General features: G+C 40.8%; 1 protein-coding gene across 2 annotated transcripts in view; it reads right to left on the bottom strand.

Moving 5' to 3' along the window:
- The window catches only part of megf6b (multiple EGF-like-domains 6b), a 61,154-nt gene that overhangs the window by 2,095 nt on the left and 31,081 nt on the right, over positions 1 to 27,978 (bottom strand). Inside the window, exons 5-36 of one of the 2 annotated variants that reach the window (XM_067586940.1) lie at positions 25,715 to 25,837; positions 18,906 to 19,028; positions 16,094 to 16,219; positions 15,238 to 15,360; positions 14,475 to 14,597; positions 14,219 to 14,356; positions 13,142 to 13,264; positions 12,759 to 12,881; positions 11,638 to 11,808; positions 11,006 to 11,137; positions 10,763 to 10,891; positions 10,542 to 10,670; positions 10,146 to 10,280; positions 9,905 to 10,039; positions 9,673 to 9,798; positions 9,448 to 9,579; positions 8,954 to 9,082; positions 8,744 to 8,875; positions 8,168 to 8,296; positions 7,947 to 8,075; positions 7,474 to 7,602; positions 7,251 to 7,379; positions 5,120 to 5,248; positions 4,836 to 4,964; positions 3,293 to 3,421; positions 3,067 to 3,198; positions 2,821 to 2,949; positions 2,591 to 2,719; positions 2,240 to 2,368; positions 1,904 to 2,032; positions 279 to 407; positions 52 to 180 (exon numbers count right to left, since the gene is read on the bottom strand). In XM_067586940.1, the coding sequence (XP_067443041.1) occupies positions 52 to 180; positions 279 to 407; positions 1,904 to 2,032; positions 2,240 to 2,368; positions 2,591 to 2,719; positions 2,821 to 2,949; positions 3,067 to 3,198; positions 3,293 to 3,421; positions 4,836 to 4,964; positions 5,120 to 5,248; positions 7,251 to 7,379; positions 7,474 to 7,602; positions 7,947 to 8,075; positions 8,168 to 8,296; positions 8,744 to 8,875; positions 8,954 to 9,082; positions 9,448 to 9,579; positions 9,673 to 9,798; positions 9,905 to 10,039; positions 10,146 to 10,280; positions 10,542 to 10,670; positions 10,763 to 10,891; positions 11,006 to 11,137; positions 11,638 to 11,808; positions 12,759 to 12,881; positions 13,142 to 13,264; positions 14,219 to 14,356; positions 14,475 to 14,597; positions 15,238 to 15,360; positions 16,094 to 16,219; positions 18,906 to 19,028; positions 25,715 to 25,837 (4,161 nt within the window). Of the gene's footprint in view, positions 1 to 51; positions 181 to 278; positions 408 to 1,903; positions 2,033 to 2,239; positions 2,369 to 2,590; positions 2,720 to 2,820; positions 2,950 to 3,066; positions 3,199 to 3,292; positions 3,422 to 4,835; positions 4,965 to 5,119; positions 5,249 to 7,250; positions 7,380 to 7,473; positions 7,603 to 7,946; positions 8,076 to 8,167; positions 8,297 to 8,743; positions 8,876 to 8,953; positions 9,083 to 9,447; positions 9,580 to 9,672; positions 9,799 to 9,904; positions 10,040 to 10,145; positions 10,281 to 10,541; positions 10,671 to 10,762; positions 10,892 to 11,005; positions 11,138 to 11,637; positions 11,809 to 12,758; positions 12,882 to 13,141; positions 13,265 to 14,218; positions 14,357 to 14,474; positions 14,598 to 15,237; positions 15,361 to 16,093; positions 16,220 to 18,905; positions 19,029 to 22,377; positions 22,733 to 25,714; positions 25,838 to 27,978 lie in introns of those variants that run through there. The other variant, XM_067586941.1, reaches the window with a different exon arrangement.

Below are 27,978 nucleotides of genomic sequence, written 5' to 3'. Positions count from 1 at the left end.
TGTGTGTATGCACTCAAAGTTAGAGAAAGGATAGAAAGGATAGAACATTACCAACGTCACATCTGGGTCCGGTCTTCCCTGACGAGCAGAGGCATCGTCCCGTCACGGGATCACACGGAGCATCGTCTTCACAGTCACACGTCTTGGCACAGCCCTGACCGTAGGTACCCTGCTCACACACTGAGGGAAGAAAATTTTCAAAAAGAGGATTAATTAGACCAAAGAAAAATGTCAGTAATCCTATTATTGTATTGGTAATTTGCTGTGATTTGACTGACCTCTGTGGCAGCGAGCTCCGTGGCGTCCTGGAGGACAGATACACTGGCTGGACGCAGGGTGGCAGGAGGCTCCGTTCACACAGTCACACTGCAGCTGGCACAGCGGGCCGTGGAGACCAGGAGGACAGGCTGAGGACGAGTTCAAGTCACGAAATTTAATGTCAACCTTCATGCTTTAAAAATGTTCTCACTGAATTAATAAATGCGTATAAACCCCAGAAGTGAATACTTAAGTTAAAAGATTAAGTACATTAGGATGCTGCAGTTTTCTGCTCTTTGATCACAAATTTATTGCTGCTTTAATGGGTGACTTTTGACACTTGGACTTTGTGTTGAACCTCAGTCCTTTTTTGGTACCAAATGAAATGTGATACTGAATGTGTGGTGAGATTCCTTCTCTTCAGATGCAAATATAAAAGTTGCCAATTTAAACCACTTTTTTAAGGCAAAGTTCCTGTACGGCTGCTTGTGTTTAAACATCTAATGTGATGACATTGGCTTCTTTTGTTAAATGAGAAATGAGTTTAAAAAACATATTTATTGGACTGTATTTCTTACAGCGAGGCATCCAAAAAGTATTGTTTTGGTATTAATTCCAAATGATATCCAGCCCTAATACAGTCACACTGGCAGATCTTTACAGTTTTGGGCCATCTTGTGCATTTATGTATTGTAATAGTATTTCATTTTTTGAAAAGATAATGCAAATGATATTCAATGTTTTTGTTATAGTCAAATCCCAAGAAAAGACCAAAACCAGCAATGTGTCTCTTAAAAATCTTATGGTACTCAGCTCCGAGCCCGTTTGTTCTGACTGAATACTTAAATCTTTAAAAATGAGCCACACAGATATTCTGTCACTTTAAAAAAGGCTCAGTAATTTACTAAAACAGCTGGGTGAGTTTTTAGCTTTACTCAAACAGGAAGAAATAGTGTTTTTGTTGAGGACTTTTCAGCCACTGATTTGTTGCTCTACAGAGCATTTACAGCTCCAGAAATGTTTTGTCAGGTACCCTCCACTTTTAAAGAATCTGATTTGCTTTGAAGGAAAAACTTTATAGCTTCTCTGGAACAAGTCCATATCAACTCGTATGATAATTCTTACTCTTCATCAAACAGCTCTCACTCATCTAGGGCCAAGTTGTTGTTTTTTGTTGTTGTTGTTTTTCAGATTTGGTTCATTTATTTGCTGTTCTTTTGATTCTCTGTTTTGTCACCTTGTTCACTCTTCAATCTGTGTTCTTGTGGCTTCATCATGTTCTGTGGTTCAGGCTTTGAGTGAAGCATTCGGCTGCAGCAACTATGAACAATACTGTGTCAACACTACAATAAAATATATATTTAAGTATTTACAGCAGCAGGACTTCGTATGTGGGGTTGACTCAAAATAAACTGCAGTTTGTGGTAATGAGGTTAAATGTCAGCTTGTGGTTGGTGTGGCTCAATCATGTGTTTTAAATATTTGCCAAAGGAACAGAGGAGGAAGTTATTTCAGGCTTTGGCCACAAAGACAATATATGTAAGATAAATTCATTGTTGGTTTTAGTCTTTAATAGGATTTGCTGACAATTAGGAAAATATCACCAGACTTGTCCTTTATCTGTGTTTATCTGTGCAGTTCTCACCGTGTTCACACACATGTCCGTAGTAGCCTGGACCACACTGACACGTCCCCGTCATTCTGTCACAAGTGCCGTTATTTTGACACTTACATTTCAGCTGGCAGTTGGCACCAAATCTGCCCGCAGGACATTCTGTGAAACAGACGAACAAAACAGGAAGACAAAAAAAAAAAGGAAAATCAACCTCATGACTTGACACATGTCACTCAGTTTAAAGTTAGCAGGCTACAACATGTCATATATGTGATAATATGCAGAGGCAGATGTAAAAAAAAAAAAAAAGAAGAAGAAACAAAGAGCTTGGCTGCATTGAGAAACAAGATATAAAAGTGTTGTCACCTTTGTCGCAGTGTTCACCTGTCCAGCCCAGACCACAGGTACAGTTTCCACTTGCAGAGTCACACACTCCTCCATTACTGCAGCTACAGCGTTGGATACAGTCCTCCCCAAACCAGCCTGGAGGGCAGCCTGAGGCCAAACAGACACACACACTCAAATTAAACTGAAGAAAACATCCTGCTTCACTTCCTGCTTGCAAGTGAATATGTCAGATTTTAAGAGCTTCATTATCAGAGTAGAAAAAAAAAGACAAATACAAGATGACTAAAAAGTTGTTTTTGTTCTTAAGTAATTCCTAATAATAACAATCAAAAACCTAGAAACCATAACCACACAGTACTGAAAGCTCACCCTGTCCACAGTCCTCTCCCTTCTGTCCGGGTAAGCACACACACCGACCGGTGACCGGGTCATTCTGGGCTCCGTCTCCACAAAGTGCCACCTGAGCACAGTCGACTCCGTAACGCCCAGCGGGACACGCTGTCACCACAGAGACACAGACCAGGCACTTGTCATTCTGTTCTTTCATTTATTTATTACTATTTATTCACTGTCACCATCACAGTTTCAGACAAACTCACTGATGTTGCAGCGAGCTCCTATAAATCCTGCTGGACATTCACAGGCCCCGGTGGAGGAAACGCACTTCCCTCCGTTTTCACACTGGCACTTTCGTTTACAGTCTGGACCGTAATGACCCTCTGCACAGACTAAAAACACAAATTTAAATCAAACAGCTGAGAGTTAGTACTTTTAAATGACTTTTACTCACTTCCTTGGTGTAATGTTACATGTCTAAGAGGTATAAATTTCTTAAATTTACGCACTTTGGTCACATTTGGGGCCCTGGAAACCTGGAGCGCAGTAACATGATCCAGACACCGGGTGGCAGAGCTGGTTTGTCTCTGAGCACTGACAGACCTGGTTACAGTTATGCCCGAATGTTCCTGGAAGACAAACTGATAGAAAGAGGTTCATGTGTAAAGTGTGTTTTATCAATGAGCTCATAAAACCAGCGAAGCTTCTACATGTTCAAAAGCAGACGTTACTCACTCTGTTCACAGCCGTTTCCGGTGAATCCAGGAGGACAGCCGCACTCTCCAGAGATGTGGTGGCAGGACGTTCCCTGAGTGCAGCTGCAGCGCTGCATGCAGCCCTTCCCATATGAACCTGGCAAACAAGCTGAAAGGAAATAAAAACGAAACATTATCAGATGTTTAGAGCTACAAGTCAGAAGGATATTTAACTCTGCACATTCCCTCTTCCTATGCCTCATGCCACAGGTCAATAAATCCAAATGACTTCCCTCCAAAAAAAATTCCCCAAAAGAGCTAACTTTGTTCACTTCCTATCTCCAGTCCAGCTTGCATTTGTTAAAACATAATTTTTTTCCTGAAAATGTTATATGTTGTAATATAATGTTATTATATTTGGTTTTTACTTTGTTGTTTCGTTTGGTTTCTCTATTTTCAGTTGTTTATTCCTTAAATGTTATACTTTTTTCTTCATGCAAAAATGTACAAGTAATAAAATGTAAATTATGAAGTAAAGTTTATCCATAAAACCTAAATTAACACATTTGTACAACATCCAACACCCTCCACCCCGAGGTCCTTGATAAGGAAACACTTGAATGTATTAAAAAGGGTGAAACAGAGGAGGGATCACTCTTCCAGGGAGGAAAGACATGCAATAGCTGTTGTATTTACACAGTAGATAGAAGTAGAGCTACAAAATGAAGACACAGAATGATAATATTTACTGAATAAAGAACATAACATATATTAATTAAAATATTAAGTGCAAGGAAGTTTCGGGCAAAATGTAAAAGTTTTCAACGCATTTAGATGTTTAAAATGTAACTGGATCATTATTAAAGGACAGTGTAACAATTTTTCAAGTCTGTCCTAAAACAACAGTCAGGTCCCAACATGAAAAATGAAACACGTTTTTCATTTTAATCATTCCCCCGGTTCATACTGACCATTAGAGGATCCCTTCATAATGCACTTAATATAAGTGATGAGAGACAAAATCCATAAGCCTCCTTACATACAAAAATGTATTTAAAAGATTATTTGAAGCTAATATATAATATAAATATAAGCTTCAGCCACTCATATTCAAATCAAGTCAGTATCTTTTAAAGTTATTGTCTTTTTAGGGCCAAATTCCCCTCCTTTAATACTATTCTTCCATGCAGCTGAACAGGAAAACTGTCAAAACACAAGGATGGAATATTTTACCAAACAGACAGTAACTAGGGAAGATATCACTTTATTTGACTAACTCAGACGGCTGAAGCCTCATATTAACTTCACATAAACTTTTAAATACATTTTTGCTCAAAACAAGGACTGTGGATTTTGTCCTTCATCACTTACATTGTCAGTGCATTTGGAGGAGATCTTCTAATGGTCAGTATGAACAGGATGAATAATTACAGTTTCAATGTTTCAATGTTCATTTGGGCACCTGACTGTTGTTTTAAGACAGACTTGAAAAATTGTGAACCCATCCTTTAAAATAAAAAGATAAAAATCCGTCCACCAGGGGCTGCAAGAGTACAACAGTCTCTTTGACTGCAGGTTTGTACCTTTGTCACAGAGCTTTCCTCGCCAACCTGGCGGACACTGGCACTCTCCAGTGACATGGTGACAGGACGTGCCGTGCACACACTGACATCTTTCCTCACATCCAGCGCCAAACAGGCCCAGTTCACAGGCTGAGTAGAGGAAGGTGCAAATTAGAGGTTATAATTAAGAAAAACTGCCAACAGTTCAGTTTCCACAGTGCATCATTTCCCATGAGGTCAAAGTTTCTGTAGCTTCATTCGCTTTGCTCCAGTTAGTTCAGTATGGTAGAGAATTTCTGGCTCACCTTTCTCGCAGTGTTCTCCGATCCAGCCGACGCTGCAGCTGCACCGTCCAGTCTGCCTGTCACACTGGCCGCCGTTCTCACATTCACACTGCTGCTGGCAATCCGTCCCGAATCGGCCCGCTACACACTCTGAGTAAACATACAGCAGCATGCACATGCAAAAACACACACACAGGACAAGACAAGAGAAAGAAAACAGAGACTCTATGATGTGGGAACACATAGGGCAGCGAAACCTGCACTGTCACATTTCTGCTGAGGGCTGCAAAATGTTTTTTTCCAATAATTTATAGTTGGATAGAGTACGGAGTTGGCAATCAGAGGTAGTAGCCACAGAGTTTAGAGGGTAAAGAGACTCCAGTGACAGGATTAGAGGTTTCCTGAGTATGAAGAGGGGGGGGCCAGGCCTGGCACAGTTCGTCAGGGAAAGGTTGTAATAGGCACGGAGGGAGGATAGTGTGTGATGTGGAGCTCAGAGGGAGAACGAGCTGGAATGTCATCACCGGGTCGACAGAGACTTTTACAGAACAGACTCCTCTGTGGTGCAGAAACACACTCTGCCAGCAAATAACCAGACTTCAGGCAAAAACAAATGAGCTAAGGCAGCAAATTAAACTCAGACTGATGTATTTCCTGAGTGCAGTAAAACAACCACAGGCCACTGTTTTTAATGTTTACTTCAGGGTTCAGGTGATGTTATTCTTCTATATTTCTGTCCAGACTAACTGACCAATCATCATGGCTGTGCAATATCAAAAGTCCTGATGGTTTAAGAGCATAATTTTGAACAAGAAGCTGAATTCAGCATTATTGGATGTAAATTTGTAGAGATGAGATTCACTTTGATTATAAATGTAGCAATAATTATCTTCTATATATTGATAAATGTATTTCCTATCTAATGTTGGCTCACTCTTGATGTTCACCTGTTAGCAGATTGGTTAGCTGAATATCTGGTTAGATGTTGTTGGTTGTTTTAGCTATCGTCAGTTTGTAGACATTTACTGAAGTGAGATATGAGTTCATTTTGGTCGGAGATTCATAATTCAATTCAATTCAATTTTATTTATATAGCGCCAAACAAAAGTTATCTCAGGGCACTTTTCACATAGAGCACATCAAGACCATATTCTTTAATTTACAAAGACCCAACATCCCCCATGAGCAAGTACTTGGCGACAGCGGCAAGGAAAAACTCCCCTTTAACGGGAAGAAACGTCAAGCAGAAGCGGGTTCTAGGTGGGCGGCCATCTGTAGGCCACCCACCTTAATGTTGGTAATTCAATAAATCTGGTTTATTGTCCAGCACTTTCAATAGAAACATGTGAGGTAAAGACAGAAATATTGATGTAACTGTATGTTTGATTCAAGTTGGGTTTATTAATATAGCTGAAAATCACAAGTTTGTCTCTTTACCCATTTCTTAGATCCTCGGTTTGGTTAAGAAAAAACTCCCCAAGTAAATGAGAAAAAGCACAGAGGGAAACCTTTTTAGTGGAAAAACACAATCTCGTGTAGAGTATAGACAGATTCAGCCGTTGCAGTGGTTTTAAAGAGAAAGTGCGGTTTCATACAACCTGGGTCTTATTTTTTGTAGTTTTGTCTATTGTTTCTATCTGTGATAATAACACTGAACTCATCAACCGCTGGGATGTGGGAACAAAGCAACATTGCTAAAAAGAAGTCAGATGTGGCAAGAAACACACGCAGTCAGCCAATCAGACAGGTTTTAAACTAACCCATGCCAAACAAAGAGGAAAAAGTCAAACAATAAAGTTATTGTCTGTTGTAAAAATCCATCATGTTTACACATCAACTTCCTGGTTCAACTTTGACCTACAATACTTGCTAAGTGAAATGAGATATTATTACCAACATCTCAGGTGAGCTTACTTTAAAATGATGGCTAGTTTACAACCTGTCTGATTGTCTCTTGCTTCGTTGGATTTCGCCATAGCGATGTCAACGTGTTCCCAGATCTCAGCAATTAGTCAGGTTTGAGTACAACAGTGGATACAATGAAAGCCAAAAGTATAAACTAGACTGGAATTTTCATTTAAAATGATGACGATGATGGTGGATTTTGTGGTAACATACGGAGACTCTTACTCACAGCATCTCTGTCTCTTACCCAGTTCACAGGCTGTGCCCGTCCATCCACTGGCACATGTGCATTTTCCGTTGGTCTTGTTACAGGTGGCTCCGTTCTGACACAAGCAACGCTGCTGACAGTCTGCTCCATAAAACCCAGCAGGGCATTCTGGGAGAGAAAAAACAGAAGACAAAACCATCTTGGGACCTTTTGTTTACCTGTCGTATAGATGATCACTTTGCCCTGTTTTGTGTACACTCACCTTCTGTGCAGTTGGGTCCGGTCCAGCCCGGCGTGCACACACACTGCCCACTGGCCGGGTGGCAGATGCCATTGTTACGGCAGCTACAGGTTTGGTTACATCCTTCTCCATAGAAATGGGTTGGGCACGCTGCCAGGGAAAGGACAAACAATATCATTACCTCCTGATGAACTCTGCTGATCAAACGTGGAAATTCCAGTGTTTGGTAAGTGATACAGTTTATAGCATGGGGAACGTCAAGTCGGTACTTTCTCATGCGTGACTGGGCTGGGTTTTCCCAAATAACTCTGACAGCAAGCGTGGTTTTGTTCCACTGTGAGTCAGCGTCACAAAGATGTTCTCGGTGCTTCGATGCTGTTTTTCCGATACAAACTATCTGACCTTCTGTCCAACATTCTTTCATAACACTGGAGTTATGTCAGTGTCTGTGATTCATATAACTTAATAACTTCTGCGGTGCACCTGTCACTCACTCATGTTGCAGAAAGGACCGATCCAGCCAGGAGGACAGGAACAAACCCCGCTGACATGGTTACAGCTCCCGCCGTTAAGACACAAACACTTTTCCTGACAGTCCAACCCGTAGAAACCCTGAGGACACGCTGACACACACACATGTAAAGACAACCTGTTATTAGTATATATACATATTAAGTAGTTGAACTTGGCTTTGTGATTACAGATCTTGCCTTACGCTTTTCGCAAAAGGTTCCAGTCCATCCCACCTGGCAGGTACAAGCTCCGCTCACATGGTCGCACAAGGCCTTGTTGTCACACTGACACCGATGGCGACAACCGAGACCAAACATACCTGCCGGGCACTCTGAGGGAACATCACAAACAGTCATGTCATGCTCAATGTCATATTTTATAAATGTTGGTTATAAAATGACACAACAGCACAATTATAAAATAGTACTGAACAGTCAAAGCAAATTGTAAAAGGCAACAAATAACTTACAGAGACAAAGTGTTGGTAGAATAAAGAATGACATTGTGCAGAATGACAGCTACACACTGCTAATAAATGAACACATACGCTGCACCAATTTTTTTCTACAAACTTTGAAAGAGCCATAAAATCCTGCACACTGTTGATCACTTGTATCACTTTATTAACACTTCGGTCCTCAGCCCTTCATCTCAGATCAAAACATTGTTAATGGTGAGTGCAAATGATTAAAAGACTTTCTGATATGCAGGAACTTTGCAGTAATTTTTCAACAAACAAAAACTGGAAAGATGCCGTGAGCAACAAGCAACAACATACTCTGATGGCAGTGTGTTCCGGTGTAACCAGCCTCACAGTTGCACTGTCCCGTCACGGCGTCACAGCTGCCATCTCCATTTCTACAGTCGCAGCTTTCTGCACAGTCCGTTCCCCAGTGCCCTGCATCACAAGCTGCAGCAGAAATATCACATTCAGGGACATAGAGATAGTGAGAGACTGAGAACAACAAATGTTTTCCAGTGCTGTTACCTTTCCTGCAGTTGTGTCCACTCCAGCCAGGAGCGCAGGTACACCGCCCACTCACGGGGTCGCAGCGAGCGTTGTTCTCACACACACACTTCATTTGGCATCCTTGACCGAAACGTCCACTTGGGCACGCTGCACAGGGGGAAAAAAATATTTAAAACATCAAGACTAATCTACCATAACCAACTCCACCAGATTGCATGAAAGCAAAGAAAGTTCCCATGACAGTTCTGGTGATTCAGCCATCAAGTGAGGCTTTTTTCAGTGGTTACTTTTTCTTCCAACTGAAAATATGTCCAAGGTGGTTTTTCAAGTAGCTTAAAGATCTTTGAAAAATGATCACGGAGAATAACTACTTCTCTGTCTTCTAGCATTTTCCTTTATTTCTTGTCCAAACAGCCTTCATGTACAACTTCAATAATCCACCTCAGCTAGTTGACTGTTAAATGCATGATGCTGTGGAAACATTCCTAAAAATACACACCGCTGATACTCACAGTTCTGGCAGGTTCTGCCCATGAACCCTGGAGGACAGTTACATGACCCATTGTGTTTATCACAGACGCCCCCGTTCTCACAAGCAGGGCAGGTTCCAGTGCAGTTGGGACCCCAGAAACCCTCCGGACACACTATAAAACATTGATGATTGATGACATTTTTATCATGCAAAAAATATGTGCTTATTTTGTACGAAAGCTGTAGAAAAATCTGTTTGTACTCACAGTTCTCACAGTGCTCTCCTGATGTCCCCGGCGGACACTTGCATTGTCCTGTCACTTTGTCACATGGGGCGCCGGTGCAATTACAAGGATGGACGCAGCCTGTTCCAAACCTTCCTTCGGGACAGTCTGACACACGACACACAGGATGGATTTGTCTCAACACAGTTGCACAAAAACTGAAGCAAATGAGCTTTAAAGAGTGAGAAAGCACTTCCTCCCTAGACTCACGTACCTTGATCACAATTCTCCCCGTGATGACCAGGAGGGCACTTTCGTTGGCACTCCCCAGTCACATGATGACACGACACTCCTGGCAGGCAGGTGCACTTCTTCTCACAGCCGGCTCCATAAGTACCTGGGTTACATTCTGGAGACGGAGCAGGACAGAGTGCTCACTTTTCACACTAAGATGTGAAGTAGAGTGATAACAAGAGCAGAACACAACCTGCAATAAATGCAAGGTAAATGCTCACCGTCTTTGCAGGTGTTGCCCTGGTAACCGGGTTTACAGACACAGGTACCATGACGACGGTGACACTCCAGAGTGTTCTGCTGGAGGCACTGACACTCCTCAGAGCAGCCAGGTCCGAAAGTCCACTTAGGACAAGCTGAATGAGAAAGTTTAGAAGAAATGAGCTGCAGCAAGACTCAATTTCACACCAGGAGTCTGATCAACAATGCTGCACAGACAGACATAAAAGATTATGATATCATACTTGGATTGTAGCCACAATAACAGTGTTTAGAAGCTCATTGTTTTGCATGTGGATTCTTGTAATACTGGAAAAACAATCTGGTTGTTTTGACATTTTTGGAATTTGTGGGTGAGAGGTGAGAGGGTGATGAAATGTGTGAACTGCGGGACTTACGCAGGTGGCAGAAGCGCCCATACAGGCCAGGATCACACAGACAGGCTCCGTAGGTCCGATGACAGCGACCGTTATTTGCACAGTTACACTTCTTGTTGCACTGCTTCCCATAGAGTCCCTTTGGACAGCCTGAAAACAATTGACAGTGAGATCTTGTTGTGGTTAGAAAAAAATTAAGGAACAAATTACTGTTTTGTCTAGGACAAAGGGAGACAACTCACCATCCTGGCACAAGTCTCCACTGACCCCAGGCGGGCAGCGGCAGCTCCCAGAAACAGGATCACAGCTGGCACCATTTTTACACTTGCAGGGGAAGGAGCAGTTTTTACCAAAATATCCATCGGGGCACGCTATGAGATGAAAAATAACAGGGTCTATCACTGCCACTGACTTAGTGACAGTGTCCATGTGTATGTGCACGTCCGTATGTGTGTGTGTGTGTGTGTGTCAAGCCTGTTCCTCACTCTGGTTGCAAACGATGCCGGTCCACCCATCAGGGCAATCGCAGCCATTCTTCCATGGATTACATTTTCCTCCATTAGAACAGTCGTCACACGTCAAACTGCAGTCGTTGCCAAAGGTGTCGTCCAAACATACTGGAAACAACAGAATAATAAATGTTCCTTTTTGAAGGTTCATTTTTTTGTCATCATATGTCAGCTCTAATCAAGATATTTGACCCTCAAAAAGACATGGTTTAGTTACTGCTGCTGGACTTTTTGGGGCAATATTTTGTCATCAGATGTCAGATAGTTACAAATGTGCCGATTCTGACTTTTAATGTAGCAACGTTTAATGTTCAACTACAGCTGTTCAGGCGACAGAAAACAGACTGTTTGACTTCCTGTGACAGGCCCCAACCAGCTGCCAGGATATATAAGCCTCAACATTCCTGCCAAAGAAGCTGCGGTGTTACAGTATGTACAAACAGTCTGGGAGCATGAAGCACAGCAATTAACCCTCACCGTGTGGTCTGTTCCTGCCTGCAGTAAATGAAGCTGTCAGACAGCTTCACCTCCCCGGAGTCACACTCAGGTAATTAGATATAGGCTCCTGTTAATGACAATGAGTAGTTGATGGTTTGAGGCAGTCTCACCAAATTTCTCTGCCAGGTTACTCTCGGCCCTCAGCTCCCCCTCGTCGTCTTCGTAGTCGTCATAGCGCTCCAGGGGTTGGCTGTAGTCCTGCAGTAAGGTGAGCTGGGGGCGCAGAAGAGGCAGCTCGATGGCACCTCCGCTGGAGAGGGCCTCAACTGTTTCTTCTAGTGCTGCAAGGAGAAACATACATATATTTTCTGTCTCAGAATCGATCTCTCCTTCAAAACATGTGATCAATATCAACCATTTTCGATGAGATAACTATGTTTAATAGCATGAATGTATACTGTGTACATGTTTACTAGAGTGCAGCCAGGGCAAGTTTTTCATTGTAGTGGAATTCGCTAGTGGCATATTAATGCGTATGAATTATGTATATATAAATTAGAAGTGTACTTTATATCTAAGTGTGACTGTATGTTTAAAAAAGCAAAGTTTATAAAAAGAGTTTATAAAAATAAGGTGGGTAACTTGAGTCACTTTAGATGATGAAAAGTTGTAACAACTGAAACAATTTCACCCCACTGGCAGCTTTTCTGTCATTTGTCAATTAAGAAAAGTAAAATTTTAAATATTTAATTATGTTTATGACAGATGTGTACGACCACTATATGTCTGTCAGTGACACCTTGTCTGCAAAAGGTTTTCGAATTAAACCAAACTGTATTCTGTTTCAAGTGGGGCGTCCTGACAGCTGAATGAGTAAGGTTACATGCCATACCCTCCTCTTTTACCTTGTTTCCTGTCTGCCTCTATACTGTCTGCTATCAAATTCAGGCACCCCAAAAATGATTTTGTTTCCACTGCCTCGCATTCCAACTCTTATGAAATAGACTTGTTTGTTTATGCCTTTTGTCCAGCTGTGACATCAAACTTGATCTAGTTCAGAATGACATCAAAAAGGTGGTGAAACATCGAGGAATACCACCTCAGCTGTCACTGTGAAATCCACTCCAAGTTTAGACAGCTCTTGTTTTCCATAAACTTCTTCCTTAAATGAGTTTGGAAAACAGGATGTTTTTCGCAGTACGATGGCATCTGTTAGCCAGGTTTTGCGTTGGCATGTTTCTGGTGTGATTCCTGCTCCCCCGCACTCTTCAACCCAATTTCCAATACTCACGGATGCAAGAGAGCCGGTCTTCGTCCAGACGGAAACCCCGTCGGCAGAAACACTGAAAGGAACCCGCGTTGTTCTGGCATGTGTGATCACAACCGCCATTATCTGCCAGACACTCATCTACATCTAAACAACAGACACAACACAGACTCAAACGCTTTTCCAACATCACGCAAACCTTGAGAAAAAGTTGAGAAAAGCCAAAAGTTGTTTGGTTTTTTTTAACTGAGCTGGACTCACTTTTACAAGTTAAACTAAGACAAAGACAACATTGTGCATGTTTGTGTTGACGTCTTCGGGGTCAAACTGGAACATATTCAGCAGAAATAAATATTCAGTCTCATGTAAGTTGTATCGGCCACTTTTTGACTGAGGGTGAAACATACCATCGCAGCTACATCCATCTGAGTTGAGTCTGTACCCTGCTGCGCAGTAGCATTCATAACCTCCAGGATAGTTGGTGCAGTCCTGCTCACAGCAAGAGCTCTGCTCTCCACACTCATCGACGTCTGCCAAACACAGCAAGGAGGAAATAAGCAGGACAAAAATTATGATCCGACTGCAGTGATATGCTCTCCTGCTCCCTGAGAGAAACTTTTTTATGAGATAACGTAAATTGTTCAAGTTTAACGGCCAATTAAGGTCAAAGTTACACGTGAAGAATAATAGCACTGAACTTAAACTTGTGATTTTTTACATACTTTGGCTTGTATCAGTAAACATTCACTCCTAAAGAGTATATTATTCTCAGCTCTTCTCCTAGAGCATTTTGGCATCATAGAATAGATATAATAGAGTCCTGGTTTTTTATTTATTCAGGATGTGTTGAGTGATCATCTACACATACTGAGCTGTCCTCTGCAGTTATAGCAGAGCAACATCAGAAAGGATTTTTGGCAATAATTTCTATTATATACTTATCAATAGTTATAGTTTACAATAAAGGGAGTCACAGGGAGTTATAAAGCACATTATTCCCAGTGTGACCTCCTCTCATAGGGAGTGTTGGGCTTAAAAGCATCTTACTGAATCTGAAACCAGCATCTTATTCGCTCATTGACTCTCTTATCAAATCTATTTAATGTTGTTGATTTAACAATTTAAGTGACAAAAATAATAAATAACTATTTAAGACTATTTAAAACTCAAAGATTGACATTCAAAGATCTAAAACTAGCTAGCTAAAGAGAGAGAAGATAAAAGATTTGATAAGAAATTTGTTAGACTCTGAGTTTCACAAATGTTTGTGTGGATTTTGAACTGAATCCAAAAATGAACGAGAGCCCAACCCTATTCAAAGCTGGTCATAAACGCTCAGAAAACACGTGCAAAAACAATAATAATTCACGTGCAGAAAGTTAAAATGTTTCTGTGAAGTTTTGAATGATGTAATGCATCAGTTTGTCGTATATCTTGTCATAAGTATGTTTATAGATCGATGTGAAAGCAGTAAAATCTCTTACCAACGCAAGTTTTAAGGTCGTCATCTAGTCTGTAACCATGGTTACAAGAGCAAACTGGGCCGCTGGTTGAATGCTGGCAGTGGTGCGAACAGCCTCCGTTGTTGTTCTCACAGCTGTTCACAATCTCCATCTCAATTCCTTTCACACGTTCAAAGTGAGATCAGACTGTGTGTTAATGAAGCGACTAAAATATCTTCAAATAATTAAATATGAAGTTTCAATGCAATGTGATAATATTGGGAGGGTTTAAACTCACTGTAGCACTGTTTTCCATCAGATCCGAGCTCATAGGCCGTGTTACAAATACAAACGAAAGAGCCCGGAGTGTTGTGGCAGCCATGAGCGCAGTTGCCGTCTTCTATCTCACACTCATCAATATCTGTGACAAAAATAAGTCAAAAAATACTGAATAAAACAGAGAAATGCATCCGCAATGCATCAAATCCATTTTTGCGCTTGAAACAACTTTCACACACTTTCAACTCTGTATTGCTGAGAGTGGAAACATTGTCTGCCAAACTCAGCATCATCTTTTCACTTGAAATTTGTTTTTTTTTTTCTTTTAAACACTGTATTTCTTTTGATCATTTATTACTAGGTTTTTGTGCACTGCATTTGTATTTCTGACCACATTTTCTCTTGGAAACGATTTTACCACAAGGACCATTTAGCATCCTTTCTGGAGCTTTAAATTCAATCACAGACCGAGTATCAGAGCCAGAGTTTTCCCAGTTGTCCTGGAAATGTCAATGTTTAAATTTTTATTTTTCAAATCTTTCCAGGGTTAAGAATTAACTTTTCATCTTGAATTTTGAGCAAACATGGATGTGACATCCCTCAAGTGCTCAGATGTATGTGAACATCTACATTTCAACTGTAATCTGGGTAATCTTCATCTGCTGAAGAAGATCATCCGATATAATCAAAAGCTCCAGAACAACAGACCTTGCGCTGACATTTCCATTTTCACTACATTGATAACTTTCTTATTTCACTCTTATTGTCAGTAGTGACTTTACCTTCGCAGGTTTTCCCATCTTCAGCTAGGATGTAACCAGCTCTACAGTCACAGTGCGCCTTGCCACCATCAACATGACAGTCGTGCATACAGCCTCCGTTCTGATCTGCACACGGGTTCTGCACTGTAACACAAAAAGCACACGCTCATAAACATAACTCTACATGGTGTCGGTCAAGTGAGGAACGCCTCTGGCACAGTGGTGGAGAAGACTGTAAAAACCAATTGTTCTCCATTTTAATGCAGAGCGTATAAAGATCTTTAAATCCGCCCCACCTCTGTGCACTTCCACCCCATCTTTTTATTGTTCTCTCTGCATAGTTCTGTGTGTGTTTAACTTGTGTAAGCCTGTCCGGCATCTGGGATGAGAACCTTCGGCTGTGCAAAAATTAGAGGAAGCTGTTCACAGCCAACAATTACAAAGTAAACTCATCTAAAAGACAGTCATTTAAAATAGATACTGTATATGTATAATTTCACACTCCCAGAGAACTGAACTGAACTGGCCTCAGACACCAGAGAGATTAAAAGAAGGAAGGACAATAAATTGGTGAAAAACACAATAAAGAGGACTGCTGTAATTCATTCCAATTTCATGTCTCACCTCATGAGTGACATTTAATCCTGTTCCAGCACAGACATCCTGTCAGATAATTACAATTGGCAGCAGATGCCGGTAATGTGTTTTTACAATCAAATCTTCGGAATCACACCCTCATAATCTTCCAAATATACTCACTTTTATTGGCGAGGAAAGATCTTAACATATGCATTCATTTTTCCTCCTTTCTCTCTTGTGTCATGTGTTGATGTGTATTTAGTGTTGTCTTACAGAAACTGGAAACTTGGGCACTCACATTTACAATGCTTGCCATCCTCTGCCAGTTCATAATTTGGCTTGCAGCGGCAGCGGAAATGAGCGGCAGACTCTTGCACACAGTAGTGTTCACATCCCCCGTTGCTGATGGCACACGAATGGACAGCTAAAAGGGCAAAAAAGAAAAAAAAATTGAGTGACAAGACGAAAGGGCAGACACACTGGAGCAAGGAAAAGATGCCGTCACAGAGAATGAGAAAACCAGGCTTCTTTGTAGAAGTAAAATCAGTTTCCATCAATCCAAACTGCAGTTTCAATCTGAATTTTGATTGGACTGCAGAGTCACATTCACACAAATCTTTCTCAGCGGTGCTATGACTTCTGGACTGACATTCCTACAAGACACTCAGGGAATACATCAGAGATTAGCTATGTTCTAAGCCATGAGAGATTCATCATCATAAAAAGGCCAAAAATCACAGAGAGATTTGAATGGCAGGCCCTCTGTGGTGGACAGCGCTCGTACGCTGATGAGGTTGAGGGCAGAGCCAGCTCAATCATCTTCCCTCTCTGTGTCCCCCCCGCCCCCCTCTTCATAGCAACATATGAAACCTCAGTAGACAGCCTGGACTCAATCTCTTCAGTGAAAACAACAGGTAGAGGCCGAACAGCCTGACGTTCCCAAAGATGATGTTTTTCATTCTCGAAGGCTCGAAGGAGTCAAGATCCATCAATCACAAGTACATGTCAAACCGCAAAGTGCTTTCCAGCTAAAATATTATGCAAGCACACGTTTAGTGTGGGATACATGTGACCTCTGCTGGTAGATCAAGAGCTGGATAAGATGAGCTGAACTGATACTGAATTGATTTGAGGACATCTGCTCTTCTTTTTTCTCATCATGACCCTGTGTTGATTGGTATGTGTTGAACTTTATTCAGTTCATTTATATGTTGTCTGGTGCATGGTGCAAAAATGAAAAAAAAAATCCTTTCATATATACACCATATAAAGTGGTCAATTTATTTGTGAAAATGGACTAATTTTGTATTTTTTTTTCTGCAGGGTATCTGCACAATTTTAAGACAACTGCAGTCTCACACACAGATAAACGTCACCTGAGAGTCAGTCCACATGTGCACTGTGATTATTAGTGCAATCAGTCATTTCTTCGTGCAGCAGCTGTCACACAAGAGCCTCTCAGGGACAGTTGGGTCCCAGCTACAGTCTCTGCTCTATAAGACAATGACCTCGCTTTATGAAGCCAAGAAACACATGATGATTTCCACTCTAAATGTCAGACAGGACACTCTGTATACATTCCTCACTGCAGAAACCAGTGCCAGGTTTATACTCTTTTCTCTATCAGCTATTTCTAAAAACCAATGTATCTGGCATGTCAGAAACAACATACAGAAACACTGCAGAGGTCAGGAGTGACAAGATTAACACAGAGATTTAAGGAATGGAGCTTATTTGAGCTTTGAAATAACACACAAGCTGAATTTAATATAGCGAAAGGCTGGATTCATAAGTAGAGACCACAGTTTTCAAATTTCTCCCAAAATCATTGAGTGATTTATTGCAATTACTCATAAAATGGACTGATTTCAGATTACACATTCTTTTTAATTTATCTTTGCTATAATTCAGAGTGAACTTTCCTTCATTATAAGCTTCAGCTCAACCAAAAGTGTATTTCTTGGATAGAGATTGAAAGTTCATTCTTGATCTTGGAAACAACCATTGATAAAACAGTCTCACCACATTTCATTGCTCAAAACAAGTCTCTATTTTTCTGAGCACTTTAAGGACTTCTCCTCCATGTTGGCTTAAAAATTGAGTTTGAAAGTTTCATTATGTTTCTTGGATGTTAAGGTCAAAGCCTGCATATAGATACTTATTTGAGATAGCTGCCATCTGATATAATTTCCCTCTATGTGATCCGTTCACAGATTTCTATACAGTATCTACATGTATGTGTATATGTATGTATGTATGTGTATATTTATAGAGAGAGATTAAGCAGTAGAGGGGATCAAGGCATCTTGGGAAAAATTCAAACATATTACCCAAGGGGAAACCCTAAACCCAGAGAGCAGGGTCCACAGAAAAACTTAATAACATCTTAACACTGTAGATTGAAAAGATCAGTCGATGTAGGAGTGTGCAGTACGTATAGATACTGTAGTACTTATTGTACAAATGCTTTCAAGCACATGATAATCAAACCAGATTCACTCACATAAAAACTACTTCAAAAACTGCTTTCTACAAGTTATCCACTGAAGTGAGTTACCAATGCATGAACTGTACATAATGTGGCTTTACTAATTTAATTTCAATCATCTCAAAATGAGGGCTCATCTTTTAAAAAACCATGAATTATAAACCGTGGTTTACATGATTTATTGCCCGTGTCAATAAAAGCATGTGGGTAAACTTCAATGAAATAATGACCAAAACTAATACTCACACTAAAGACTTTAAAAGCAGCCCAGTTCCTCCAGAACAGTGTTTCATCTCACATGTTTCTGTGAGATTTGAATGAGGCCACATTAACGAGAGGCCTTCATACTGTTTGTAATTAGAATCAATGAAAGGTGAGACCTCTAATCATCCCATGTTTTAGTCAATTGTGTTACTTCATTTTATGCTTCTAGAAAAATGTTTATCACTTTCATGCTTTAACATCTTTTTCTACTTGTGATTTCACTGATGTGTACTGTATGCGGATTCACACTTTTTGACCTAACAGGGCCAAATTCACTTGTAGTATTATTTCAGTGTAGAGACTGATTTCCATTTTTTTCCCACTTGTTCAACATAAGCACTGCCAGAAAGTTATTTACCGAGGCAGGTGCGACCATCCACATGCAAGCGAGAGCCCGGATGGCATTCACAGTAGTAGGAGCCCCTGGTGTTAATGCATCTGTGCTGGCAGCCTCCATTATGGACCTGGCATTCATCAATATCTGTAAGGGAAGGAGGGAAAAAAAGAGAAAGACAGAAGCAGGCAGAAGGACAGAGAGACAGGAGAGAAATGAGTGCAATTTGACTAAATCCTCTCATTATGAGAAAAAATTGGTCACAAGAAAAAAAGCCCAGATGAGCTTCCAAGCTGCAAAAGGAATTTAACACAGGTTTTAGCATGAAGATGTACTCCAAGAGGAAAGGAGATGATGGATGAGAAGGGAAAGTACTCTGCAAGTGCAATGCAGCTCAAGCAAACAAATCCCCCATGTGGTAACAACTACTGAACATTTAAAACCAAATTTAAATTCCTTTGCTTCTTGTCAAAGTCCCTTGGGTGCAGCGCGCATATGGAAGCTTAAATCAGAGGATGCAAAACATACACATTCCTCTAAGCCAAGCGTGGACATTATAAACAAACACAAGAAGGAGGTTCTTCATCTGAGAAAGTAGTGGTGAGGAAACATGACCGCCTCACTGTGTGACCAGATTTCAACTGAAAGCAGTGTCCCTAAACACTTCTTATTTTAAGGGTCAAAGACTAATAAATTGTTTTCTGAGTTCCACAGCAGACCCCCTGTGAGATCTGAGCTGCTTTATGAAGCCCTGCTATGTTTGGACTACTGCTAGCAGCCCGTCTGCTGCCATCATCATCAGCAAAATGAGGACATGAAGTCAAACCCACCTCACCTCCAGGCCAATGACAAGTTACCGCTTTGCCTCTTGCACCAATGTTACTAAAACCATCAGAGTGGAGTTACTGGAAATGTTGCTGACTGTAAGTGATGTGGCACATTAAGAAGGTGAAAGTGAATGGCTTTTGGCTGGTTCATGTCTGTAAAGAGAGCTAACACATCATAAAAGACTATTAGTCAGCGCCAAGTTAAATGCATGGTTGAGAAATGTGCTGTTCTGTACAGCCCCTCACTCCAGACGGCTATTTTCAGCAAGAAGCTATTTCAAGAATTCAAAGGAATCCCTGCGAAAAGAACTGGTTTTATAAACCACTGAGGGATACTTTTGACACAAACAAATATTACTCTAACTTAATTGTACTACTTGTTTTAGTTTGTGTTGTTTAGTGCTAATAGTTGAAAACATGACTGTCTTACCACAGACCGCACATTTTGGCTTCAGGCACAATGCATGCAACAATTCACTATAAACAAATCCCATAAATAATTGGTTAACATTTAACACAGTACAATCCTCACTCACCCCCCAAAAATAATCCATTAGTCTCGCACACTGAGTGGGAATAAAAATTTCCATACAAATACACTAAACACAGTATATTAAGTCTTCTTTATATGTCATGTTACAGTCCAGTTTTCTCCTACAGTCTAAAGACATGCAGGTTAAGTGAACTGGAAAGTCTAAATTCCTCATAGATGTGAATAGATATGATATAGACAGCATTCCTGCAAAGAATAACCAGCAGTAACTGATTTTTTTGGCCACTTAGGGGCAGTGGAAACAAGCTGTAAACACAACACTGACAAATTATCACCTCATTAAGTGGCTAGTTTATTTACACATTCAGCAGACAGGAAGCAACATTAGTATTCATTTGGAGTGTTTAGGTTGACCTTGTGAATTATATCCACTCTCCTTTTAGCTCTGTTTTGGTGGGGTAATATCTGAGGTAATACCTGGCTCTTCAGTCGCTAAATGCTCCTCCGTGTTCAACAGCTAGTCGCTAACTTTGTCTGTCTGCCGTTTAGTAGTGGGCAGCTGCCTGCTGTGTCCGCAAACCATGATGATGAGAGTGGTGAGAGTAAACCAAAATAATAAAACTGTGAACCACTAAACCACAACAAGAAAGACACTAAAAGTCTGTGCAGAGCTGAAAGGAGCTGCAGAGATGGGTGATAATTTTATCACTACAAGTGACCCCTGTGACATTTCATGCAGTCATTTGATCCACTGTTAATATACAATATGAATTATAGCAGCTATAAACTAGTATTTTCCAGGCATTGGCGAGATGAATATGAATGGTTGGTCTCTGTTACAGAGGGAAAGAATCTGGCCTCCACAGTGCTAGCCAGCACAGTCACGCTGTGTGGCACAGAGACAGTGTGGCAGCTGGACAAGAGTGCCTGAGCCTCATCGTGCACATTACACACCACAACATCGCTGTCTTCATGTTCCTGCAGTACAGAAGTACAGACAAACAGTATGTGACCTATGATTTACCCGTAAATCTATCCTCTCCCTTAGGCTACACTACATGCTGGAGGAGACACCATGTTGACCTAAACCTAATGATTAATGTCATACATGAAACACTGACTCTACTCCTTACAATAAAAACAAGGACAGGATTAGGATAAGAACAAAAATGCAGTGTAAGAGCGTAAAGGGACCGAAATCTGCTTGCTTAATGTTTCCAGTAAAACCTGCCCAAGACGGCTGAATTATAGAAATATCCTTGGGCTGAACCCATCTACTCCCAATAATATCCCATGACATCTTCAAATATAGTATTCGGGATAGAAATGAGCCTCTAAACTTTCCTCCTCTTCGTATCTCTGTTGCCAAATTTCAGCTTCACTTCATATGCTGGCAGGAGTCTTCCTTTCGTTTTTCCAGGCATGCTACATGCCGTCCTTTGGTTTGGTTTTTCATAAAACTGTTCCAGCGCTGTGGAGCTCTGTCGAATGCAGTGCGCAGTCAGAGAATCCCCTCCAGCCTGGTGTTCACGTCCAGAACATGATCCCCCCCCCCCGAGCTCGGAGCCAAAGCCTCAGCAGCCGTTGGCTTTACAGAAGGCACATTAATTCTCTGACTGCAGCCACCTACAGCATGGTGTCGTCTTCATGGAAAACTATTTTGGTCATTGTCCGATAGGTGATTTGTTTATTGTGTGAAGAAGATAAATTATTCTTAACGGTCTTGACATTTCTCCAAAAACGACATCTCAGTTACGCAGTAGATAAGAAGGATTATCAGAAATGTGGTAACAATAAATGTAAAACCTGTTTCATCTTGCATTTATCCCTGAGCGCTACAGTCATGCCAAACATGTAAAAAGAAATCAGTCATAATAATATTGACATAATCTGTCGAGAGAGTGTATCTGGTATCTAGTCCTGTTTGTGTTAGCATTACAAAGAGTCTCTCATGATTCATAGTTCATGTTTTCATGTGCACTAATCTCTGTTGATAAAAGCAAGCCTCCCCTGCTCTGATCAGAGACAAAGTTATCTGCACTGCCAGACCAAGCAGACACATATCAGCAGGACTGATTAACTAGTCTGGCTGAGCGACGATCTGGCTGCGGAGAGGCACAAACAAATACTGCTACCACCGTTTCATCTGCATTTTGGCTGTGAAATCATCACTTACCTGCCGCCATGTAACCCAAGTTGTAGCCATGGTATCCATGGAAACAGTGTGGCCTATAGCAAATCCTTCTGTAGTAACTCTGTGGATAGTTTGCACCAGATGTCTGAGATGCCTCAATAAAAACCAAGAGGAAAATCAGCCATCCTGATGACAAAACCATGGTTGGAGTGTAATCTCTCACAGAGGAAAAATATTCAAAGGATATGACTTCATAAAATGCTTTAAAATCTACTATTAAAAAAACGATCTAAACATTATTTTTTGTTAGGCTCATTCAATATAAAAAATTATAACAAATGACCAGTTCCACAGTAAGGAATCCTGGTTTGGTGTGACATGGTAACTACTTCTTATTCAGTCTGCCTCCTGATTTTTCTCTCCCTCTCTCACTTTCACCCTCCCATCTACCAAAAGCTAAATGTCCATCAAATTAAAGATCCTCCTCTCTCTCCTCTTCCCTCCCCAGTTTTACCCCTCACCCCCACCCTAAACTCTCTCTTAAAACAAAAGGTACATCCAGTACTGAATAAACTACAAACAATTTTGCCAACTGTGAATGATTGCTTTCCAACGATGATTTATTACGTTTTACGACTGGAGATATTTATTGTCTCTTCAAAGAATATTGTGTGACAAAATGTGAGATTCATTAAGGCACATCACTCAGGTGTTTGAGAATAAAAAATGTGAAGGATGTGCTGTCTATATTTTTGACTTTTCTTTTGATTTTCACATGTATTTTAAAAAAGGAACGCCAAATTTGATAGGTGCCAGAAGTCAAATTCAGTATTTATAATCCAAACATCTGAGAAAGGAATGAGCCTTGCAGTGAGATCTTCTGTTTAGGAGCTAAGCACTGTGCTGTCTTTCATCTGTTGCCAACGCATACATACAAACACAGCAACAGGACCATGACAGCACTTTATAGAGCTTATAAAGAGCAAAGCATGGTCATGGTCAGCATCACTGGATCTGAGCAGAAACTTGCCATAGAGACCTCTGCAGGATACAATGACTGTAAGCTTTTCTCCTTGTTAATGCAACCTTAAAGTCTCTGTAACATACACCTGTACAGTTATTACATCAGACCACAAGCATCTGAGAAGTACTCAGGCTCAGACAGACCAGCAGAAACTGATACAGATCGTTTTTGTGACACGACACGCCAACATTCACAACTTTAAGCACATAAAATGCACATTTGTGCAGACATGGCACTTTGAATCATGTGGACAATGATGTTAGCCAGGTGAGGAGAAGCAGCTCTTTCAAGCATGGAAGACAGATGATAGGCTTAGAGCCATAACTGTTAAATAATGCCAGATAACCACAGTAAAAAATAAAATAATCCAGGAGAGAACAGAGCAACAGCAAGATGTTTTTCTTAAAAAAATCTTTACGGGAACTGTCCTGCTTTCAGAGGTAACGAGTATCTACTACCTGTTGATTTTGGAAGATGTTACTCGCACATGTCCGCTGCCCACAGCTCACTATTAATTCAGCTGCCAAGCACTGGCAGACCACTACTCCCACCTTCATGGCTGTATTGGTCTGAGCTGTAAAGTTCATTTGGCATGACGGCTAAAATGTTGACACTGCTGCACTGCACTCGGTATGGCAGCAGTTACTGTTGGCCTCTCTTCTCTGATCAGTACCATTTGTATCAGTGCTGCCTATTCAAAACAAAAGAATAAATAGATACATACATAAATAAAGTGGAATTTGACCTGCAGCTTAAATCTATCTCATGGATTTACTTTGCAGATCCATGATTTTGTTTTGTTTTTTTTCTGTATTTTGCACTGAACAAAAGATGTATTTGTTCGTTTCTTGTCGATGCCAGCGGTATCGGCCTATTAACATCCCGCAGCAGATGTCTTTCATTGAAAAATTATAGCATGTTGCCAAGGACAGGATTCCCCAAAGTAGAAATGTGGTTGTGTACGATCCAACTCCCCAGAATCATTTATTCTTCACAGCTAACTGAATGGATGTTGTCGTTCACTCATTGCATGCAGGCTTTTCTCTGCGGCCCTCCCAGCTACACACCATCATGCAGAAGGAAAGCTGATCACTTTCCGCGGACTCCCCCCAGGCAATTACAGACAATTAGGACATTAATGCTGCTGGTAGTTGTTTTCCTCCAATATACACCAGTGGCAAAGAACAAAGAGCTATGAAAGACAGCTGGGACAACGTTTCCATCAACTCTCCTAATAACCTGGATCAGCTCTCTCACCATTTCCTGCAGCGGACAGCCGTACTGCAGAGCACTCCAGTATCTCTCCTTTAGGCTTGGCTGCTGCACAGAGGAATCCTTATTCTGATTAAACCAACCACTCGCAGAGAGTCCCTAATCAGAAACATCAAACTATGATGGAGCAAAAAGGAACAGTATGGGAAAACGTTTGGGAAGAAGCTTCATTATGGTGAACTATGGTTCAGAGAAGCTGGGCTTCTTGATAGACTGGTAGCTGCAATTTATTCAACAGATAATCTGAATCATAAAACAACAGGAGCCAAGATAATTTTATCATCTACAAGTTTAAAAGATCAATTGTTGTGGTTCACTTGAGTTAAAATGATCTGGTTTTGATGTTCCCCGGGTGCAGAACCACTCGGGGAACAAATAAACACAAATAAAAATGAAAACAAACTCCATAAATAACATCTGCACTAAAGTGTATGAACGCTACATGAAAGGTGCTATACAAATAAAGTTTGACTGATACATGTCAACATAAATACAGAATAAAGACCAAAACATTTAACAGTGACAAGCCCTCAGACAAGCCTTCAGTATGCTTAAAAATACATTATTCAACGTGTCATCTGATCATGTCTAAAGACAAAAGCATTTGAAAGTATCTGCAGCCACATTGGTGGCTTTAACATTTGCTGACAAGCACTAAACACAAAGTTCAGCAGATGCTGATGGGTTTAGATTTAAATTTTTGGGTATTTGCTAATAAACCAAAGTAATGTACAAAAGGTTTTGTCTGTGATGACACAACAATCCATCCAATATCTGTTGTGGCATTTCCCTCGAAACCACAAATGCAAACCTCATGGCGGCGCTAGAGGGAAGGTCATTAGGACGCATTGTCTGGGAACCATGAATGTCTGTACCAATTTCATGGTCAAACATCCAGTAGCTGATGAGATCAACCATGGCTGAAAACATTTTCTCAGCCAAATGAGAAAGGCTGTAACAGACAACATTTAAACTGTAACCAGAACCAGAACCCCAATGTCTGATATCAAATTATGACACTGATATTAATATAGCAACATAAAACCCACCTTCATAACCAAACTAATATATTAGAGGACTCACCTTGACAGGTTTTGCCATCTTCATTTAGTTTCTGTCCAGGAGGGCACCTGCAGTAGAAACTTCCAATGGTGTTACAGCAGAGAGCCTCACAGCCTCCATTGGTCTCCTCACATTCATTCACATCTGACGGGGAGAAACAAGGAAAAAGTTAATCCTACAGTCATTAAAACTACAACTAACAAGACCAGGTCAAAACCTAGTATATGGCCGGACCTTGTATGAAACGCTAGAGGGATTTGAAACGACGGATACAGGGAGTGGCGGCACTCAGCCGAGGCGGTCAGTCACTCAGTCAGTCATAGACTTTGGCGTTTATAGAGCTAGCCATGCTGATGCGGTCCAGCCAAAAACCGAAATTAGAAAGAACAAAGAACAGTTGCAGTAAAACAGTTGAACATGCTGTTAGAAAAACTTACTGAACAAGTAGTGTTTTGGTTAAAGCAGCATCAGGCTTTTTTCTGAACAGCTAAGAAAAAATTTATCTTCCTTTTCATGTATGTCTGATCATGTTTCAACTGTCTTCTGTGAATAAATTCAGATATAATTTTAGAAAGTGTGGAAAGTGCTCAAGTGCCTGGAAAACTGTAATTCATGAGAATTACTACAGGAAATTGCGCTTTTTCCATGCTGAGACTTCTTTCCTTTGTGCAAACTTAAAGGAAAACTAAAATGGAAAAAATACATAATACATCCAAAACAAAATCAAAGTAAATCAAGTGATAAATTGAGTGGGAATAAAATAAAATATGCATGTTCTCTGTGTCGCATCCATAACATGTTAACTTTCTCCAACATCAACCAGGACGAGTGTTTGTCAGTCAAGCAGAGCTTCCAAAACACTTCAACAAGAAGCCGCAGTTTTTCCATTTCATTTCCATCAGCTAAATATCCTGCCAAAGCTGTCATCAACTAAACCAGATAAAATCTTTCCCTCCACTTCCCAAACTACACATAATGACTCGGGTCAGATTCAGGTGCTGACAGTTCAGCATATACCATAATTTGAGCTGCAGAGCTTCTGCGTAATGAGGAGATATTAAAACTGAAAATGAAAGGAATAATGTGTTACGGATTGTTCACTTTTACACTGCAGTTTCAAGACACAGATGCACTCTAGCAAAGAGTAAATTTTGTTCATATGGGGGTTTGTCAAGAGAGATCGTGCTCAGAGAGTAGTTTTAGACTTTATGACACTGGGCTGTTTTATTTGCCATGCCAGCAGGAAGGAATCTTGGCCTGAAACCTGGAAGCAATGGAGAAAATTAGGAGGGAGCATTCACTTGGCACTAATCAGCTTGTAAACTCTCTCCATGTCCATAAAAGAAGAGAGTTACAGAGGAAGAGTATGAATGCAAAGAAAATTGTTTTATAGAACATTTTCCCCCCGCTAGCAAACTTTGGTACATTGCGTTGCCAGCGTTTAACCAGCCAATTAAACGATTTCCCTCTCAGTTTACAACATCTGGAAATGTTCACACCAAAAACACTGAACTATTTCTATTGCCATGTGTTTAAAAACTTTTGCTATAGTCATAAAAAAACAAACAGCAGACAAAATGTAAAGCGATATTGCCTTTAACATCAGGAATACATTTTATTATACTATGAAACATAATTTCAAATAGGTTCATTACACCAATCCTTCACAGTAGGACTTGATAAATTGGAGGTAAAGATCCAATTTGCTCACCTATTTTTATTTGGACACTACATCACAAGATTTAAAGAGTCTGGGTCCTGGGGTGAGAGAAAGTGCCTGTTTTAATACAGTTCATTTAACTTGCAAAAATGAGTACGGCAGGTTTGAAGAAAATCAAACAGAAACATCCAGACTGAACCAAAGCAGACAAGTGATGGTCACAGAGCAGAACGCAACCTGAAGTCAAGGGCAGGATTAAAGACCCTGAGGGATCCTGCGCTAAGACCCTGCTTCCCTGTGTGTGTTTGTGTTGAATGTGTACGTGAGGAGGTCTAGCTCCCCCTTCTTTCCCCCCCTGAGGCCAGACACCTGTGTGGCAGCTTGAGCAGGGGTCTGCCCAGGGTCAGTGTCACGCTCATCACTCTCTCAGTCTTTCTGCCCAATAAGTAAGCAGGAATGTTGAACTGCTGTGGTTCAGGAGGAGAAAATGCAACACAGCAGTAGAAACTGGATGTCTACACTGGATCGATAAGAAGTATGTTTTTATTATAGACAGGAATTTCACTTTATTTTTCCAGCAGTTATTAAGTTAAATGAGTCCAAAATCGTGTTTAGAGGACAGAAT

The sequence above is a fragment of the Thunnus thynnus genome, chromosome 4 (genome assembly GCF_963924715.1).
Source record: "Thunnus thynnus chromosome 4, fThuThy2.1, whole genome shotgun sequence".
In the NCBI taxonomy this organism is placed as follows: domain Eukaryota; kingdom Metazoa; phylum Chordata; class Actinopteri; order Scombriformes; family Scombridae; genus Thunnus; species Thunnus thynnus.
This window is presented reverse-complemented; position numbering and strand designations above follow the sequence as displayed.